The sequence below is a fragment of the Lutra lutra genome, chromosome 13 (assembly GCF_902655055.1).
Source record: "Lutra lutra chromosome 13, mLutLut1.2, whole genome shotgun sequence".
In the NCBI taxonomy this organism is placed as follows: Eukaryota; Metazoa; Chordata; class Mammalia; order Carnivora; family Mustelidae; genus Lutra; species Lutra lutra.
Window position 1 is genome coordinate 59,372,829 of NC_062290.1, and position 17,011 is coordinate 59,389,839.

Consider the following 17,011-nt stretch of genomic DNA (forward strand, 5'->3'; position numbering starts at 1 on the left):
CATTAGGACAAGGCCCAGGCAGTGCCCTACTCGGCCTCTGGCCCACCCTGGCTGTGCTAGCCCATGAGGAGATACTGCTCGAGTCTCTCTCCTCCTTCCTTCCCACCCTCATTCCTCCTTCCCGCTGTCATTCCTCCCATGGCGCCCACACCCTTGCTCCACGTTCCCCTCCCAGCCTCACCTCCAGGCGCTGCACCAGCTTCTTCTTGATGGCGTTCTGAGCAGCCGCGTTGGTTGCCATGCGCAGCCCCTCAGCCGCTTCCCGCAGCCGTTGCTGCTGCTCCTCACTGTCAGGATGGGCAGCTGCTCCCTGAGAGAAGCGGAAAGACAGTCCTCACTCAGTGTCCCTGTGCACCCCAAATAAGCTCTGCTCGGACCCCTCTAGACTCAAACATTTTCCTCAAGTCATTTCTTTTTTCTTTTTTCTTTTTTTTTTTAAAGATTTTATTTATTTATTTAACAGAGAGAGAGAGATCACAAGGAGGCAGAGAGGCAGGCAGAGAGAGAGAGGAGGAAGCAGGCTCCCTGCTGAGCAGAGATCCCGATGCGGGGCTCGATCCCAGGACCCTGAGATCATGACCTGAGCTGAAGGCAGAGGCTTTAACCCACTGAGCCATCCAGGCGCCCCTCCTCAAGTCATTTCTAACTCTCCACACTAAACCTAACTGCAGCTGAGATGAGCTGCCTCGGGCAGGCAAGAGGGAGGTGTAGGGGGCCCTGGATTCCCTTTGGACCCTCTTTAGGTGGAACTATTGCTTCTGTCCCTCTTGAGGGAAGAAGCCATGTGTCTTTCCCTACTCCCCACAAGATGCCACTAGCAAATGCGGGTGAGGGGGGCTCTCTGGGATGGGGTGGGGACAAAGTTTAGAGCTGGGATCTCAAAAACCACATCAGGGGACCTGGTTACTCCTGCGAGCTGAAGAATGCCACAGCCCAGGGAGTGTGAGAGCTTCCTGCTTCTTCCTGACAGTCTTCTGCACCCTGTGTCCGTGTCCCCCTGCCTTGCTGAGGACTGAATGCTTCTGTGCATTCCCAGGAGAGACCAGGAAGCATTATTAAGAAGCGGGTAGCAAAGTAGGGGAAAGTAAGGACAGCAGACTTTGGACTTGGGGGAAGAAAAAGGGGCAGCGGCATGCTGGCTCAAAGCCTGGGCTGCCATCCACCGGATGCCTGGGGCGCATTTACTTCTTGAGCGCTTCTCTTTGTTCTCATGTATTCCCTGCTTTTCCTGGGTCTCTTCCATCAGGAAAGGGTGACCCCTCTGGACCTTTCTACTTCCTTTCAGGTCTCAGTCTAGGATTGTGCACAGAAGGCTTTGTACCTTGGCAGCCTCCACCATCTTGGCCGTGGCGTCAGCCAGGATCTTAGCGGCGCTTAATAGCTTTCGGGAATTCTCCAGGTCGCTCTCCCCCTCAGCATCGGCCTTGATGGCATTGACCAGGTCAGAGGTGGCTTGGGCTAGGATGCGGGCCTGTCGTACCATCTCACCTGAGAGGACAGGACAGTCAGGTAAGGAAGCCAGAGACACTGCGAGGGTGCCAGGGGTGGGGGGAAAGGGTGCAGACAAGATAGACTGTGCTCTTGAGAAGAGTTAAAGAGACACAAAAGTTCTCGAAGTGATTCCCCTGGAGTTACTGTTTTTTTTGAGTTTAGGATCGTGGAGAGGGAGATTTCCCGGCGGGATTTGTGGGAAGGAAGATGGTCTATAACGGCTATTTTCAGCAAATAGTCTTGAGAAGTTAAGACAGTTCTTACGAAGGCTTTTAGGGGTGAACAGGTAGGGTGGAGTGGGGAAGGCTATCTCTTAATAACGCCACCTTCCAACTTCCAGCTGTGTTTGTATACACTTCTGTGTATTCTCTAAAGGCACCAAAGAAGGCAGAACAGGGATCATATTCCTGCTTTACAGAGGAGAAACTGGAGGTTTCAGAGATACCGAACACCTAGCCTACTGTGCTGAGTCCTTGGGGGAGGTGGCGGGTCTGCAAGGCAATGTCCACTGGGCTCAAGGAGCCTCATAGGGGTTCGTGGTCTCCCTGGGAGTGGTGTCCTTACCAGCATCACCCATGGAACTGAAGATGTTCTCAGTGACGGTGAGGATGGTGTCAGTGGCCTGGTCGTAACGGCCAGCAGGCCCGGCCCCTGTGGCATGGGCCTTCACATGCTGCAGCAGCTCATTCAGGGCCTGGGTGACAGCGGTGGCCGCTGCTCCCACCCCCCGCAGCAGCTGCCCATCCTCTGTGGCTGCCTGCGAGGCGGACACACAGCCCTCTACGGCTTTGGCCACAAGGCGTCCGGCCTCCACCAGCTGCTCCTGGCAGACGGGTGAGCTGATCGTAGGCGCCACCACCTGCGGGCAAACCACACATGAGAGACGAAGGCCGGGGAAAGGAGTCTCGAGGTGGGGTGTTTGTGGTGTGTGCAGCAGTCACTGGGAGAGGTAAGAAGGAGCCGAAGAGGTGAAGGGAGAGGCTCCGGTGTGCGGCACCATCACCCCGCAGCACAGGCTAGCGCCACCTGTGGGGCTCACCTTGGTACAGGCCACCAGCTGAGAGGTGGACAAGGCACACTGTGTTGCTGCAGCAATGACCTGGGTCTGGAGCCCGGAGTCCTCTGTCCGCTGGGCCACACTCTTGGCCTTGAGGACCAAGGCAGCTGCGGCACTTGCCACGGCCTTGGCTAGCTGCATTAGTACGTCCTGTGAGGAAACAGCTGTCAGCAGGGCTTGAGATTGGGCTTGGGATCCAGGGACCCTTCTCAGAGGCATAAGCTGTTTCATTATTCCCACTGACTCCAATCATAGGACAGTATATGCAGAAGCAACCAGAAGATACCCCAAGCCCCTGCCTTGAGCACCCAGTAGGACAGAACCCCCACCAAGGAACAAACCTACACCAGGAGAAACAGAGCCTACACCAAAGGGAGAAATGCATGAGGCGGATACACTCGGATGGTGATGGGGAGGGAAGGGCAGTGGTGTTCCAGTGGGATGGAGAGAGGTAGCCCTTGGCATTCCTCCCACCCTCAGCTTCTTTCCTTCATTTCTTCTCAATCTTGGTTGGAAGCCGTCACCCTGGAGTACGAGACCCCGTACAACCCTCCCTGATCCCATTTTTCTAAGCCCTGCCTTTGACATGCCTACCCATCTCCCATCATGTTCTGCTCCCCTAGGAGGTTGAGGGAGAGGTGCAGAGCGAGTGTATGCGGCTCAGAGAGGACAAAGCTGGGAAGGCCCAGGCCAGAGGCCGTTACCGTGGGGGTATCGTGGGGAGATCGAGCCCCAGCCCCTCTGGGTGCACATATCTGCGTGGGAAATCCAGGATAACAAGTCAGCTGAGGAAACCGGCATGGGGTGGGGAAGGGGGCAGCTAGAGGAATAGTGTCCTCAGGGTGGCATGGAGGGGGTTTCAGCATGTTAAGCTGGGACAAGGGCTATATATGGGGAAGACAAGGAAAATATGACAAGCGGCTACAAAATATAAATCAGCCAAGTGTGAACTAGTAGATTTAGTTTGGACTCAGGAATTCTGAATTCTCATCCCCTAAAAAAGGGACTGGAGGTTCCCAGTGTCATTCCCTACAAAGAGAGGCTCAGACTGGCTCTGAGACATTGATTTGTATGAACAGGATTAGGAGCTAGATTCAGGGTCAGAGATTACCTCCAAGAAGCTTATGTTCTAGGGGTTGGGTAAGTCACTAACCTGGAAGTGGGGGTCAGTATCACTCTCCCCAATTTGCTGCAACAGCTCCCCACTGGCCTGGCCCACGTTCCCAGCTGCTTGCAGCAGGTTCTGACGGGGCTGTGGAGGGTGGACACCAGTCAGAAGCTGCCCAATCCCTGCCCACATGCCCCTGAGTCCTACAGGCCCACGGGTACCCCCCAACTCCACCCCACAGCCTGGACTGCCCCCTTCTCCTTTGGGCTCTCTGCCCTGGTGCCAGCCCGTGGTCCCTGACCTCAGCAATGGCAGGCTGGGCACTGCGCAGCAGCTCAGACACTGCCCCGGCGAGGCCCTTGGCGGCCTGCAGCAGGGGCCGGCCACTGCCGCCTTCGTCCTCCAGTAGCGCCGCCAGCAGCTTCACACCGCGGGACATCTCCGTGAGGTTGGAGGAGATGGTGGTGACCGCACAGCCCACCGCTGTGTAGTCTGTCTCTGCAGGGTCCCCTGAGGGAGGACAAGGAAGAGGAGCATGAGTGAGAGGCGGGCAGGCCAGACGATGGGTTGGGGAGGCGCACAGTCAGAGGCGTTAGTCATACATACATCCGGAGACAGACGTACATGCACACGGTCTCTTCCATGAGTCAAGGTGCGGTCCCACCCAGAGCCATCACACTTGTGCTCACACACGTTCTTCCTCCCCCTCCCCACCACATGGAGAGCCTGGCGCCCGGCTTACCTGCTGTCAGGTTCACCACAGAGGCAGTACCGGCCGTGATGGCATCTACCTGGGAGTGGATCTCATGCTTTGATTCATCCATCTTGTTCTTACGCCAGGCCTTAGAGGCCTGCGAGGGAAAGACAGAGAAGCAAAGCTCAGGGTCTGCCCTGGTTTGGTCAACCCCGATCCCTCCAGGGAGTCCGGGCCTCAGCACCTCTGGCCACTCCTTCCTCCCGTACTCACAGCATCCTGGCCCAGAGGGGGCAGAGTGTCAAAGTCATCCAGAGTGGCCTGGGCAGCCTGCACGGCCTGCATGCTAGAGTTGATGGTCCCAGTGAGCGCCTGCTGGGCTGATGTCTGCACACAAGGGCAGGAGAAATGGAATGCTTAGAGGCAAGAGAAGGTAAAGAACTCGAGGCTAGGGACAGGAATACAAACAGGGATGTGGGGAAAGACTGCCTAGCTCCTGGCTGGGCCCCGCTGACAGTGGGGGAACGGCTTAGCCCCCTGTTGGCAGCACACTCTTACCAGAGGGGGCATGTGTCCTCGGTGCATCTGGCCACTGGTGATCTGCTGCTGGGCCGGTGGCATGCTGCCCACCTGGAAATTCTCAGGCCCAGAGGCTCCGGAGCGCATGATAGCAGGCAGGGCCACAGAGCCATGCTCCACCTTCCCCACCCGGTTATACTGCTGCTGCAGCACTGTCGACCTAGAAGGGGACACCCCGGGAAGCACTCAGAGGACTCTGTGCTCTCACCCCCTTCCCACCCAGCTCTACTACCTTTGCAGGTCCTAGAGTCTAGTGGGGCAGGTGAGGTCTTAGGAGAGCCTGTGACTGGTTAAAGAACCGTCCTAGGGATTTCCCACCCCTCAGCAGTCATTGGAGTCAGGCCCTGCCATCCCTGCCCCTGATGGACGGGATCAGCCCAGCTCCCTTCGTACTTTTTGGGGGACACTGAGTCCTCCAGCATAGTAGACTCCTCATCTCCCTCCAGCCCAAAGTGATCCTTGCTTTTTTTCTGTGGGAAGGAAAAAGGAACAACAATTAAAGAAAAGAGAGGCAGGGAAAAGGTAGCTTCTTCTTTCCCCTAGTCAGCCTTTTTCCAGAACCTGGTGCCCCACTTTGAAAGGACTGGCTTGGGTAGAAGGTGGGGGAAGATAAGGAAAAGGCTGAGGCGGGCACCTTCTTAAGGATGATATCAATGTAGCCAGCGATGAGCTGTGCGATCTGTTCTCCTTCCGTCGTCTGTACTGAGTAGTAGCCATCTTGATAGTCCCCGAAATCCTAGGTGACAAGGTGGGGGCTTGGTGGGAGAGCCAGCATCTACCCAGGATGGAAAAGGGTAGGATGGGAGCCCCACGGATGAGCTGGTGAGGGCTTCCCCTGCCAACAGGTCTCTGGGGAGAAGCCCACCCTTTAATTTCCTCTTTCTTTTCCTCCCTGGAGGGCAACACTTTATTTCTGAGAAGAGTCTTTGTGCTGCATAGTTCACATGCATGCCATCCATGAAATCTCTTTTCTCTCCCCCTGATAATAAAATTGGGAAGACAAACATTTATCACTGACCACAACTGAAGGTTAGCACTAGTATCCAAAATGGAAAAATAGCCTTTAAGAAATTCTCATCCCCTCACTGGGGCACTTCATCAAGGTGGTATCAGTTTCCAATCCAGCACACGAAAATATAAAGCCGGGGGGGGGGGGGGAACTATTATATAGTTCCTGCTCAAAGAGAGGAGGCTTATCTTATCTTTTTACCACCTTTTCCTTCTCTCTCCTCAAGTATTCTGCGAGCTCAGCTTGCTGGTGACAGTTCTGTCCTGTTGATTTTTTTTTTAGGTGATTTTTTTTTTAAAGATTCTATTTATTTATTTGACAGAGATCACAAGTAGGCAGAGAAGCAGGCGGGGGTGGGGAGGAAGCAGGCTCCTCATCCCAGCAGAGAGCCCGATGCGGGGTTCGATCCCAGGACCCTGGGATCATGACCTGAGCTGAAGGTGGAGGCTTAACCCACTGAGCCACCCAGGCACCCTTGTCCTGCTGATTTTTTAGACAATTTCATTTTAGCATCACTTATTCTCCAGGAAACCTTCTCCTCTACTCTGATCTCCATGGTCCTGTAATCCTTATAAAATTCTCCCTTTTTCTGGAGTCACACACACTGCACTATCCCAAGGGAGTGGAGAGACCTCTGCAGCTAACCCCGCCTGGAAATTCCAAAGCGCCTTCCCCTCTGGGCTCCCAGACTCACCAGGGTGAAGCTCTTGGGAGAGGCAGCCCAGCGTTTGATGTTGGTGAGGCTCCATTCCTGGATCACCTCCTTGGTCTTCTCGTCCACTCGCATCACACACTCCTTAGTGATGCCCAGAAGCCTGGGCACCAGCTTGTTCTTTCCTTTCATCTTTTCCTGTGAGGCAGAGGTTGTCTTTGGTACTGTGGCTACAGGCCATAGTGAGTGAACAAGGAGATCAGATCTGGACCACAAGGGGTTGCTGAGGACCACGGGGAGAGCTGAACTGGGTATCTAGATGGAGCTGGGACAAGCTCCTCGAGGGAAAACACAGGGTTGAGAGCCAAGTGGTGGCAGAGGGCTGACAACAGGGCAAGTTTTCACAAGGTCAGAGCAAGGCAGAGAATGGGACTTGTAGGGATGATGGAAAATGTGACCAAAGGCAGGGCCAGACTTTGAGGGGAAAGGAAAGATCAGGACTGAGGAAGACAGTGAGAAGGGTCTGTAGCCCACCTTGACAAGAAAGAAGGAGACACCATATGTCTTGAGAGAACGGGCTAGCTTCACGTAGCGCACCTTGGCCTCGATCTCACTCATCTGTCCACAATTCTTGTGTGCCTGAGAGTAGGAAACGGGAAAAAACGTTTAGCAGAATGTGGGCAGACAGTGTCACAGACAAGGAGTTGTGACGTTAACTACAATGGAAGCATATTATGGGGGACAGAGGAAAGGTTCGGGGGTGCAGGATATGAGAAATGAGAGGGTGATGGGCTGGGGGCTGATGAAGGATATGCAGAAGCGACAATTCAGGGGATACAGTTAAAGAACTTGCAGATGTTCTAGAAACAAACAGATAAGAAGTAGAAGGTCAAAGAGATCGCTTTTTGGCTGAGTATTCAAGAAGTGGGGATAACACATTTGTACAAAGATATACTTTTCACAGTAATATGAGGCATACTATCTCATTTGATTCTCCTATCAATCCTACCCAGGGAAGGTACTGTCATCTCATGTTAGAGGCAAAGAAAAGAAAACAAGAATATTGAACTGAATTCCACAGCAAATGCAGTGATGGAGCCCAGGTCTTTGGCTTTCTCCGCACAGGAGAGGTGGAAGAGCAGCTTGGTGGGTGGAACCGGGGTGGGAGGAGACAAAGAAGGGGTGGGGTCCATTCAGTCAGTAGGCTTAAGCAGCAAAGCTCCCAGGGCATCCCCAGCACTTTCCCCGACCCACATTCACCTGGAAGATCTTACGCTCTCCCTTCTGCTTCACATACTCCTTGGGCAGGAAGTCCTTCAGGCTACACCAGAAAAGGGAGGGTCAGCATATAGTGGACAGCATCAGGGATATGTGGGCCATGGACTGTAGGCCTGGGGGTGTGAGGAAATGTCTAGGACAGTGTTATCTTTGGGGAGAAGGAAGGCTCAAGGGAACAGAGTTGGGATTATTCATGAAGAAGAGACGGCCTAGCATGAGCTCTTGAGTGCAGCCCATGTCTCTCCCTACAGGGAGAGGGACTGGGGGAACCTGAGTTGCAGGCTCAGTCCCTGAGGGAAAGAGGGTCTAGAGCACTACTGCAGGGAACCAAGAGCAGAAGGAGTTCAGGAGAAGGATGACCATGCATGGAGGAAGCCAAGCAAGCCACGCTGCGCTCTCCACATTCTGAGGAGTATTGGTGGATGAGACTCGTGAAGCTTTCTAAGTCTATATTCCCTATGAGGAGAAATGTTCTGTTTTCCTCTGGCTGCTACAGTAAAATTCTTCAGAGAATCTCAGAGAGGCTACATGCTTGCTTGAGAGGTGTGGGGCAGAGACAGAGATTCTGGGCTACGTTCGTGTTCCATATGGGGCCAGCAAGGAGACAAACAGCTGACGGCAGCAAAAAAAAGGGACCAGTGTGGGTCAAACCCTGCTGCATCGGAGGAGGAACAGAGAGAGAAAGCCTGGGAGGGGGGCAGGGCTGTTGGGCCCAGTGAGTCCTGGGCCCTGACAGGGTGTGGGATGTGGGTCACTCACTCGAGGAAGCCAGCCTTGTGCTTCTGCTCATTGTGGGGCCCAAACTGGATCTGGCACTGGAAGCCAGCAAACTCACAGGCCTTGTCAAAGGAGACAGGGTGGGAGCCATTGAGGATGTCATCTCGTGCCTGGAAAACACAAGGCGGCGGGTGTTGGGTGTCGGTGTGGGGATACCCCTCGCTGTGCTTCCACCCCCCTCTCCCTACCTCCCCTACCCCAGGCAAATCCTCTCCACACCTGCACATAAAGAAGGTTCAGCTGTACGGGGTCCCGGGAGTCCACATTCTGGTCTGAGTAGAAGAACTTCCTCCGCAGCAGAAGCGTCTCGTGCTCCTCTACTCCCTGTTCTCTCAGCGTGCGGCCATGGTCCAGCCAGTTCACTGAGACACACACAGTCCCCTCAATGCCGAGCCCCAAGGGCGCCTGCCTTGTCTGCTCTTTGCTCTTCATCTCCTACCTTCTCTCACCGAGAAGTTCCACGAGTGTAAGACTTTGTTTTATTACTGATGCAGCCTGCGTCTCAAATGGCGCCTCGCAAAAGCAGATTCTCCATAACTAATGAATGAACAGCCCCCCCCGCTCCCCCCACCCCGACCATTTCCAGGGCCCTCTTTTTCGATTTCTGCTTACGCTCATCATCTGTGTGCAACTTCTGCTTTAGTTTCTCCATCTTCTTTTCATCTCGCAGCAGTGTCTTGTCCTTCCGTAAGGTCCCTGTCACCTCCTCCTTTTTCTCTTCCATCAGCTCTCGCACCAGCGAATATTCATCATGGTTGGTGATGCCTGGGGAAGGGGGAGGGGTCGGTGGCACCCCAGGCACCACATCTGTGTTCTCTAGAGGAGCGGGAGCCTCCATTCCTGTGCCCTCAGCCCCCCCCGAGACCCCTTACCAATGCGGGCACAGATGGTCATGAGCATGTCGGTGACAGTCTTAGAGTCATCCACCATGATAGTCTTCACGGTTCCATCGAGCATACGAATTTTCAGGGGCCTCTGTTTCTTCCTGTACTCCATGGTGTCCTGGTGGGGCGGGAACAGGAGAAGGGGCCCCCTTGGAGCCAGAGGTATTACTTCCTTTCTCCTCCAGAGGGGAGGCAAGTAGATTAATAAAAGCAACACTATGGTGGCTCACTCAAAAAGCAGGTTATTTTGACTGCCTGGGATAGAAAGCCTGGAGAGGCTCAGGGACAATAGACATGGCTGAAACAGGAGGTAGAGGAGGGGATGTTGATGGTCCTCGATGAAGGGATACTTACCCCATTTCGGAGCATGTAGTAATCCAAGGCTTTCCCGGCCTCCAGCCATATACCTTTTTTGGGGTCTTCATCTGACAGGAAGAGCCCAAAGTCGCTGGCTAAAAGAGAGGATGGGTCACCTCAGACTCACGAGGACCCCAGTGTTGCTGAATGGCTGCATGGTCCCCTTACTATTTCCCCAGAGACTGAGGGCTTAAGGGGGAGAGAGGGAACCAGGGAGCACAGGCCTGAGGGATAAGTAGCCTTGAGGTCATCCCTTAAAGCCAAGAGCCCGGGAACAAGGAGGGACGGAAGACTCCCACCCCCGCCACCAGGGTACTCAGACTCACGAGGGCCAGCCAGGGCCTCTGGGATGCGCTCACGAATGATGCGACAGGCATCATACACCATGGTGGATGGCTCAAATTGCATCGTCTTCACCACATTCCCAATGCTGATCTTCAGCGAAAGCGCAACCATGGTGGCAGCTTCTCCTCTCCAGCCTGTCTTTACCTGGCCCGTGGCATCAGTGCATTAGCACACATCCGTATTAGAGGACAGGAGGACCCCCAGATGGAGCCCAGGGAGGGGTGTTTTCGAAAGGGACCCACCAGAGCAAAGAGTTACGTGGTTATTTTGTTTTATTTAAGCATTTTAAAGATGGAAAAATTATTTATACCAAAAAAACCAATCCTAACCACCTAAGAGTGGTTAGTTGTGAGTCTGGTCTGCAATGCAGTGTTCCCTGAAGACACCGTCCTGTCGCTACCACTAGAATCTTTGCCTCCCTTCTGTGTGCCAAGTGTCTCTCACTTGGCCCCTACCTTGCTCTTTTCCCAGCCCTGCCTCTGCCTGGTTTTCATCTTTTCTTAGTTCAGTCTTTTTCTCTTTGTCTCTCACTAGGTCTTACTGGCTTTATCCTGTCTGGGATTTTCAGAGCTCTGCCCTGATTCATCACGTGACCTCCCCTCTGACAGCTTTAGCCTCCTTCTCTACAAAATGAGGACGTTATATTAGTTAATTCCCAAGAGATCCTGAAGCCTGCAAACACCAACTCCAGCTAGCTGGGCGGGGAGACGAAACACCTAACACCGGTGGCTTGCGCCGTCTAACTGGAGAGGGAGGGGCCTTCCCAGGGAGCCTGGCCCTGCATCTGGCTTTCCTGGCAGTCAAACTAGAATGATGATTCTCTAATCCAAATGGATCTCAGAAATTACCTAGTCAACTCCTCAGTTTTGCAGAATGGATATCAGACATGGTGGGGCAGGTTGGGTAGTTTCAAGGCAGATCAGAGGAAGAGCTCAGTCTAACTTCTAACTTGGTCCTTGCTCCAAGTCACCAAGTGAATACCCAGTCCTCACGACAACTGGTCTCATGCTCTGCAGTCTTTGGGAAGCCCTTCTCAAGCTCTGCCTCCATCTTATTGCCTCCCTTGATGGTGTTTTCAGGGCACCTCGAGATATCAGTCCCACCCCGACCTCCCCCACCCTCCTTGGCACCTCTCAGCAGGCTGGAGGAACCCTTGCAGGTGGCAGGTGGCACCCAGGGGACAAGAAGACAAGTCTGCCTTGGCAGCTGATGATGTGACCCAGTTTGGTACAGGGATTGGTTCCTCTCAACTGAGAATGAGCAAATTCGGGCTGCCCATTCCCCTCCTGGCGAGCAGCAAACCCCAAGTGGGGAAACAGACGACTGGGGTTAGGTTAGAAACAGGTAGGAGTGCTGCGATACAGAAGCCAGAACCAGGGAAGTTGGGAAGGGATAGGTTTTTGGAAGGTGAAGAGATTAGGAAGGATGAGGTGGAGACTGAAAAATCTAGAAACAGGAGACAGGTATATGTGGGAAAGGTGTGGAGCAGGGATCTGAGAGACCATTCTGACCTTATAAACAGTCCAGAGTCTCATAAGAAACCACAGCTTGCTATCTTTATTTCCAAACAAGCGAGGACCCTTCCAGTTTCCCCAGTTCTCTGCCCACCTCCCCCATTCCTCGGCTACCTCTCCCAGTAGCTTGACAGACCTGGCTGTGGGGCTGCTGGAGGGCTGGAGGGTCAGCGAAGTGGAGGAGTCAGAGGAGCTGTGGGCAGGACTGGAAGGACCCTCCACCCTAAGCTGAAATGGCACGTCTCCCCCACTTCCTCCGGACATATGGACACCCCCTTCTTCTTCAAGCACGGAAACCTCTGGTGAGACCCCGATAAGGGAGATGAGTCATGCCTACCCTTACTCCCAGGCTGGTCCTGAGTGGACACCCACATAGCTACAAGACGGTGAGGGAGGAAAAGGAATTGAGAAGTGAGAGGGTGATGAGGGCACAGAACAAGCCCCTTGGAAGTATGGGGAGAAGCCATCCAGTTCCTCCTCTGACCTGAGAACTTTGCTCCCTTTTCCACCATGTTTTATGAAACAGCAACAATGCCCCCCCCATCCCTCTCCCAGGGAACTCCTCCTCCCTCAAGACATTCCTGAGATGCATTCCAGAGGAGTTGGGCAATGGGGGGGGGGGGTGGAGGACAAGAGGTCAAATCCTAGCAAGGAATGGAATGTAAGTATACTGGGGGGGGTAAAGAATTTGGGGCACATGGAGAATATAGTCCGAACAGATACCCACAATGGGAGCTACAGAAAGAGACAAGGGAGAAAGAAACCTGAAGACAAAGTCAGAATGTATGAGGGTTGGGGGAGTAACCCTCAGTTTGTTACCAAATTTGGCCTCTGAGTCCGCAACCGCGGGGCGGGGGGAGGGGGGACGGGGGGGGGTGGTGAAGGGGGGGGTGGTGGTTGTGGGTGAGACTGACATATCCGGCCTCAGGCTGCTGGAGGCTCATTTCAGGCTGGACTGGGCAGCTGACGGGCTGGACCCGATCTCCCTCAACATAGCCCCTCACCACCTACACCTATCTATACATATCCACTCTCCCCAACTGCACCCCCGTCTATGCACAGAGCTCTTTACCACAAAGCTACTAATACTGTCTCCACATACACGTTATCTCAAACATGCAGTCCCTTACACAGACCCTATCACAACCACATTATCTTCCCATAAAGACCCTGTCCCACGCACACAGCTTCCCCACAAACACACCTCTGTCCTTAGGAGAACAACTTGCCCCGACATCTCTCTTCCCATTATACAGACACTCTCCCTCCATTCATCCAACAAGCATTTCTGCGGGTCTGTTGTGAAACAGGCCCTAGGCCAAACTCTCAGTGACTGGGAAGCAAGAAGAGCAAGCCCTTGTCTTCACTTTCAAGGGGCTCCCGGTTAGTTGAGTGGGTAAGCCAAATACAGAATTATAATACAGGGCAGGATGTGGTCAGAGTCAAGATGTGTGTGTTCAGGGGAGAGATCCCTTTATGTTACAGAAAAGGGACCAAAAAGTCTCTGTTTAAAGTGTCATTTGAAGTTAGGACTTTAAAGATAGTAAAAATCATAAGGATTTTTTTGTATACAATTTCTTTGTATACGTAATTTCATTTCATCTTTACAATAACCCGGCAAGATAAGTATCATTATACCCATTTTTTACAGATTAGGAAACTGAGGTGCAAAGATGTTAAATACTTGTTCAAGGAACTTCTCTAAAGTCATCCAGCTAATAAGTTGTGAAGCCAGGATCTGAACCCATATCTCTGACTCCAAAGCCCAAGCTGTCTCCACTACGCCAGCCGGAGGTAAGTCAGGGGTAGCATTCCAGGCAGAGAGAAGAGCATAAGCAAAGGTGGAGGAGCGAGAAATCACGGAGGAGCATTCAGGGAAGTGAACGGGCGGGCTGGCGGAAGCACAGGGTACCTGCAAGGGAGCAGCGATGGGGAAGTCAGGTCAGGGTGGAAAGGCAGGGGAGGACTAGAGAGGAAGGAGTATTTTACCTACTGGAGGGCACCAGGAGGCCAAGGGAAGCTTTGAGCAGAAAAGGGACATAACTAGAACTAGATTCTGGAAAATAATTCTGGCAGTTACCTTGGAGATAGGTCAGAAAGACACTGCATTAGCACAAATGAGAAGTGATGACAGTAGTTAGAATGGTGGAGAGGAGGACGTTGCTCGTTTGTAGTTTGAAGAGGTAGAACTGTCAGGACCTGATGACGGTTTGTCCCTTTAACCTTCAGGGACCAGGGCCCAAAGTCAGACTGAAGTCCCACAGCTTCTGTCATCAGTAGCCACTCAGTGGCTGGGGTGGCTTGAGTTTACTAAGGAATTGGGAAGGGGAGAACGCCAGAATTGGGTCAAGCTGGGTATATGAAGATGAGGCTCTGGGGCATAGGAGATGGGGATGGGGTTAGCACCAGTAGCGGCAGAAGGGATGAGGTTAGTGACTGTATTGAACTAGAAATGGGGAAGAAGGCTGGGGAAGACGGTGGTAGGAAAAATACATATATGATCAGTCACTGAATCAGGCTAGGCGAAGGGAAAAAATAATTATAAGACAGAGAATGACAGAGTGAGGTCAGAGGTCAGATTAGGCTACAGGAGACTGAGAAGAGATGGGGCTGTGGTCAGTGGCTAAATAAGGCTAGGATGGTGTTGGGGGGAGAGCGATGGGATGGTGGCATTATATAAGCAGAGCTGGAGTTGATTGGGGTGGGTGGGTCTGGGGCATAACCAGCAGCTGGGTCACACTGAGTAGGGGATAGTGCTGTGGTCAGTGGCAGGGTCAGGCTGGGAGTGAAATGGGGGTGTGGTCAGTGGCCTGGCTGGGCGTGGGATCAGCAAGACCCAGTTTCCTCTTTGGGTCTCATTTCCTCTTTTCTGTTTGGGGAGTGGGGGAAGGGGATCTACAACTGGACCAAGAAATTAAGAAGGTTTAGAGCCAGGGGCTGGCACATAGCAGGGCCTGCGGGTACTTGACAGTTATGTTAGGCTTTGGGTAGGGTATTCAGCAGATGACCAGGAGGTGTGCAGGTGGGTGAGTGGGGAAAGTGTGGAAGAGTGCTTTAAGATGATGTGAACGCTTAGATTTGGGAGGGCAAAATATGTTAGGAGGTGCAGTATCAGGGACAGAAAGGGAGGCAGAACTGCAGCTGGGAACCACCGGCAAGATGAACAAGCATGGAAGAAGTTACAGGTGAGGGGAGAACTCTGTATGCAGGATTGTGCTTGAGGAAAGGGGTATGCAGGGAGGGTGTGAACTGCAGGGCCAGGGAGGAGAGTTGGAGAGAGGACTTAATAACCAGAGAATGAGGGAACTGGGAGGCAGTAGGGCTGAACTTTCAGAGGATTCAGTCATTTCTTTCTCCCATGGCAACAGTGTTTTCATGGTCAGCCTCTCCTTAATCACAGTCCCTTCTCTCTAAGTAGTCCCCCATTTGTGACTAGGCCTTGTACATCTCCTGGGTCCCAGGCCTATTCCCACTTCCTATCTTGTAAGTAACATAGTCCAGAAACCACTGTCCCTAAACTGTGGTGACCACAGCAAGAGCACTGGATTTAGAGAGCAAAATAAAGAAGCTGGAATCCCAGATACATGCAATTCTAGTGAAGCCCAGAACCCTAATGAGAAATTAGTTTACCATATCTCTGGGCTAGAGAACCACTGAAACTATGTAGTAATGAGACCTCCCCACAAAAGGAGTGCACCTACCTGCTACCAATCTCTTAAATTTTATCTATCAGAGGCCAACTACCCGAAGCTCAACCATAACCCCCTCCTAAAACTAACCCTAATTCTTTTTTTAAAAAAGATTTTATTTATTTGACAGAGATCACAAGTAGACAGAGAGGCAGGTGGGGGTGGGGACGCAGAGAGCCTGATGTGGGGCTTGATCCCAGAACCCTGAGATCATGACGGGAACCAAAGGGAGAGACTTAACCCACTGAGCCACCTACGCGCCCCTAAAACTAACCCTAATTCTTAACATTAACCCTGACCCTAGTTTGTTTCCTGTTTCCCAATACTAGCTTTGACATTCATCCCTTTCCTAACAGACGCTGTACCCAATCCTTGATCCATAATATGGATCTAATTTTTACCTCCAGCACCAAATTCCCTGACCTTAACCTTAAATGTTGATCTCTAAGCCTAAAACTCCTTTGTCACTTGGTTCCTGACCCATCTCTTTGGTATTTATCCCTAGTACCATGCTAATGTTCTCTAATCCCTAAAACTAGACTTCTAATTTAATTCCCGTGTTGACTCTTAAATCGGCCCTGAATCCCACCTTTGACTTACGTTGCCCAGAAAAAACAAAAAACAAAAAAACCACCAAAAAACTCCACAATGACCTAATCCAAACTTCACCTACATAAAACGGACCTGACTCACGCCAGTAACTAAATTTCCAACTCCGGCTTTATAACTCCTTAAACTAACCTTGATTCCTAAACCCAACTCTACCTAATCCCAAACTCACCCGAAGCTTTCCTACCCACATACCCGCTATCAGCTAACTTCAAACCCGATCCCCGCCCTGCGCCTCACTGCCACCCACATCTAGCCCTCCCCAAAACTATTCCAGACAGAGGACTGATCCCAGGAAGGGCCTGGCTCCCTTAAAACGGCCTACTTAACTCCGATCCCAAGCGAGATACACTGGACTCTGACCTCTCCAGCAGGACCCGAAATAGGAGACGCAGGAGAGTCAGAGGGCCCCCCCCGCCCGCCCGCTTCCCGGGTCCGGCCTCGCGGCCCCACCCTGAGGCTCCGGCTCGGCCGGGTCCGGCCTACCTGTGCTGCCCGGCTCGTGCCCCGCCCGCCGGCCCGCTAACCCGCTCGTTCTCCCGGTGGCAATCGGGCTCCGGCCTCGCCCTCCCTTCGACACTCTTTCGGCCACTTCCGTCCGCGAAACGTCCCCAATCCGCGGGCGGCGCCCTGGGCCCGCGCTCTATGGTTGCGGGGGCAGCAGGAAGCTGCTCTGGCCGCAGCACTCGATGCTCGGGAGCCAGACTCAGACAGGCGGCCCCTCCCCGGCAGGAAGCAAGGGTGCGGCACAATCCGGAGCAAATGCTCGAACAGCGCCCGAGTTCCCTTTTAGTCTCTAACCCTTCCCTTTTTCAGCCGGGGGCCAAGGCGGAGCCCGTCCCCCAGAATGCCCGCCCCCAGGGTGTGAGGAGGCAGCAGAGACGTCCCCTCTATTTGCGTCGCTCCCGGGACGTGGCGTGCAGCTGCTAAGCGACTTCCGCGTCAAAGGGAACTCCAAGTCCCGGAAT

At 53.1% G+C, this 17,011-nt stretch overlaps 1 protein-coding gene across 5 annotated transcripts in view; it reads right to left on the reverse strand.

Moving 5' to 3' along the window:
* TLN1 (talin 1) overlaps positions 1-16,946 on the reverse strand; it is a 32,890-nt gene extending 15,944 nt beyond the window's left edge. Inside the window, exons 1-22 of one of the 5 annotated variants that reach the window (XM_047700959.1) lie at positions 16,571-16,946; positions 10,213-10,375; positions 9,884-9,981; positions 9,518-9,647; positions 9,258-9,410; positions 8,865-9,007; positions 8,628-8,755; positions 7,851-7,911; positions 7,125-7,229; positions 6,633-6,788; positions 5,564-5,665; positions 5,323-5,399; positions 4,909-5,089; positions 4,624-4,737; positions 4,399-4,507; positions 3,958-4,166; positions 3,702-3,800; positions 3,253-3,303; positions 2,531-2,698; positions 2,056-2,350; positions 1,322-1,488; positions 182-310 (exon numbers count right to left, since the gene is read on the reverse strand). In XM_047700959.1, coding sequence (XP_047556915.1) covers positions 182-310; positions 1,322-1,488; positions 2,056-2,350; positions 2,531-2,698; positions 3,253-3,303; positions 3,702-3,800; positions 3,958-4,166; positions 4,399-4,507; positions 4,624-4,737; positions 4,909-5,089; positions 5,323-5,399; positions 5,564-5,665; positions 6,633-6,788; positions 7,125-7,229; positions 7,851-7,911; positions 8,628-8,755; positions 8,865-9,007; positions 9,258-9,410; positions 9,518-9,647; positions 9,884-9,981; positions 10,213-10,342 — 2,805 coding nt within the window. In that variant the 5' untranslated portion in view covers positions 10,343-10,375; positions 16,571-16,946. Of the gene's footprint in view, positions 1-181; positions 311-1,321; positions 1,489-2,055; positions 2,351-2,530; positions 2,699-3,252; positions 3,304-3,701; positions 3,801-3,957; positions 4,167-4,398; positions 4,508-4,623; positions 4,738-4,908; positions 5,090-5,322; positions 5,400-5,563; positions 5,666-6,632; positions 6,789-7,124; positions 7,230-7,850; positions 7,912-8,627; positions 8,756-8,864; positions 9,008-9,257; positions 9,411-9,517; positions 9,648-9,883; positions 9,982-10,212; positions 10,376-16,529 lie in introns of all 5 variants that reach the window. The other 4 variants (XM_047700958.1, XM_047700961.1, XM_047700962.1 and 1 more) reach the window with 4 other exon arrangements.
* Between the last annotated feature and the right edge of the window lie 65 nt (positions 16,947-17,011).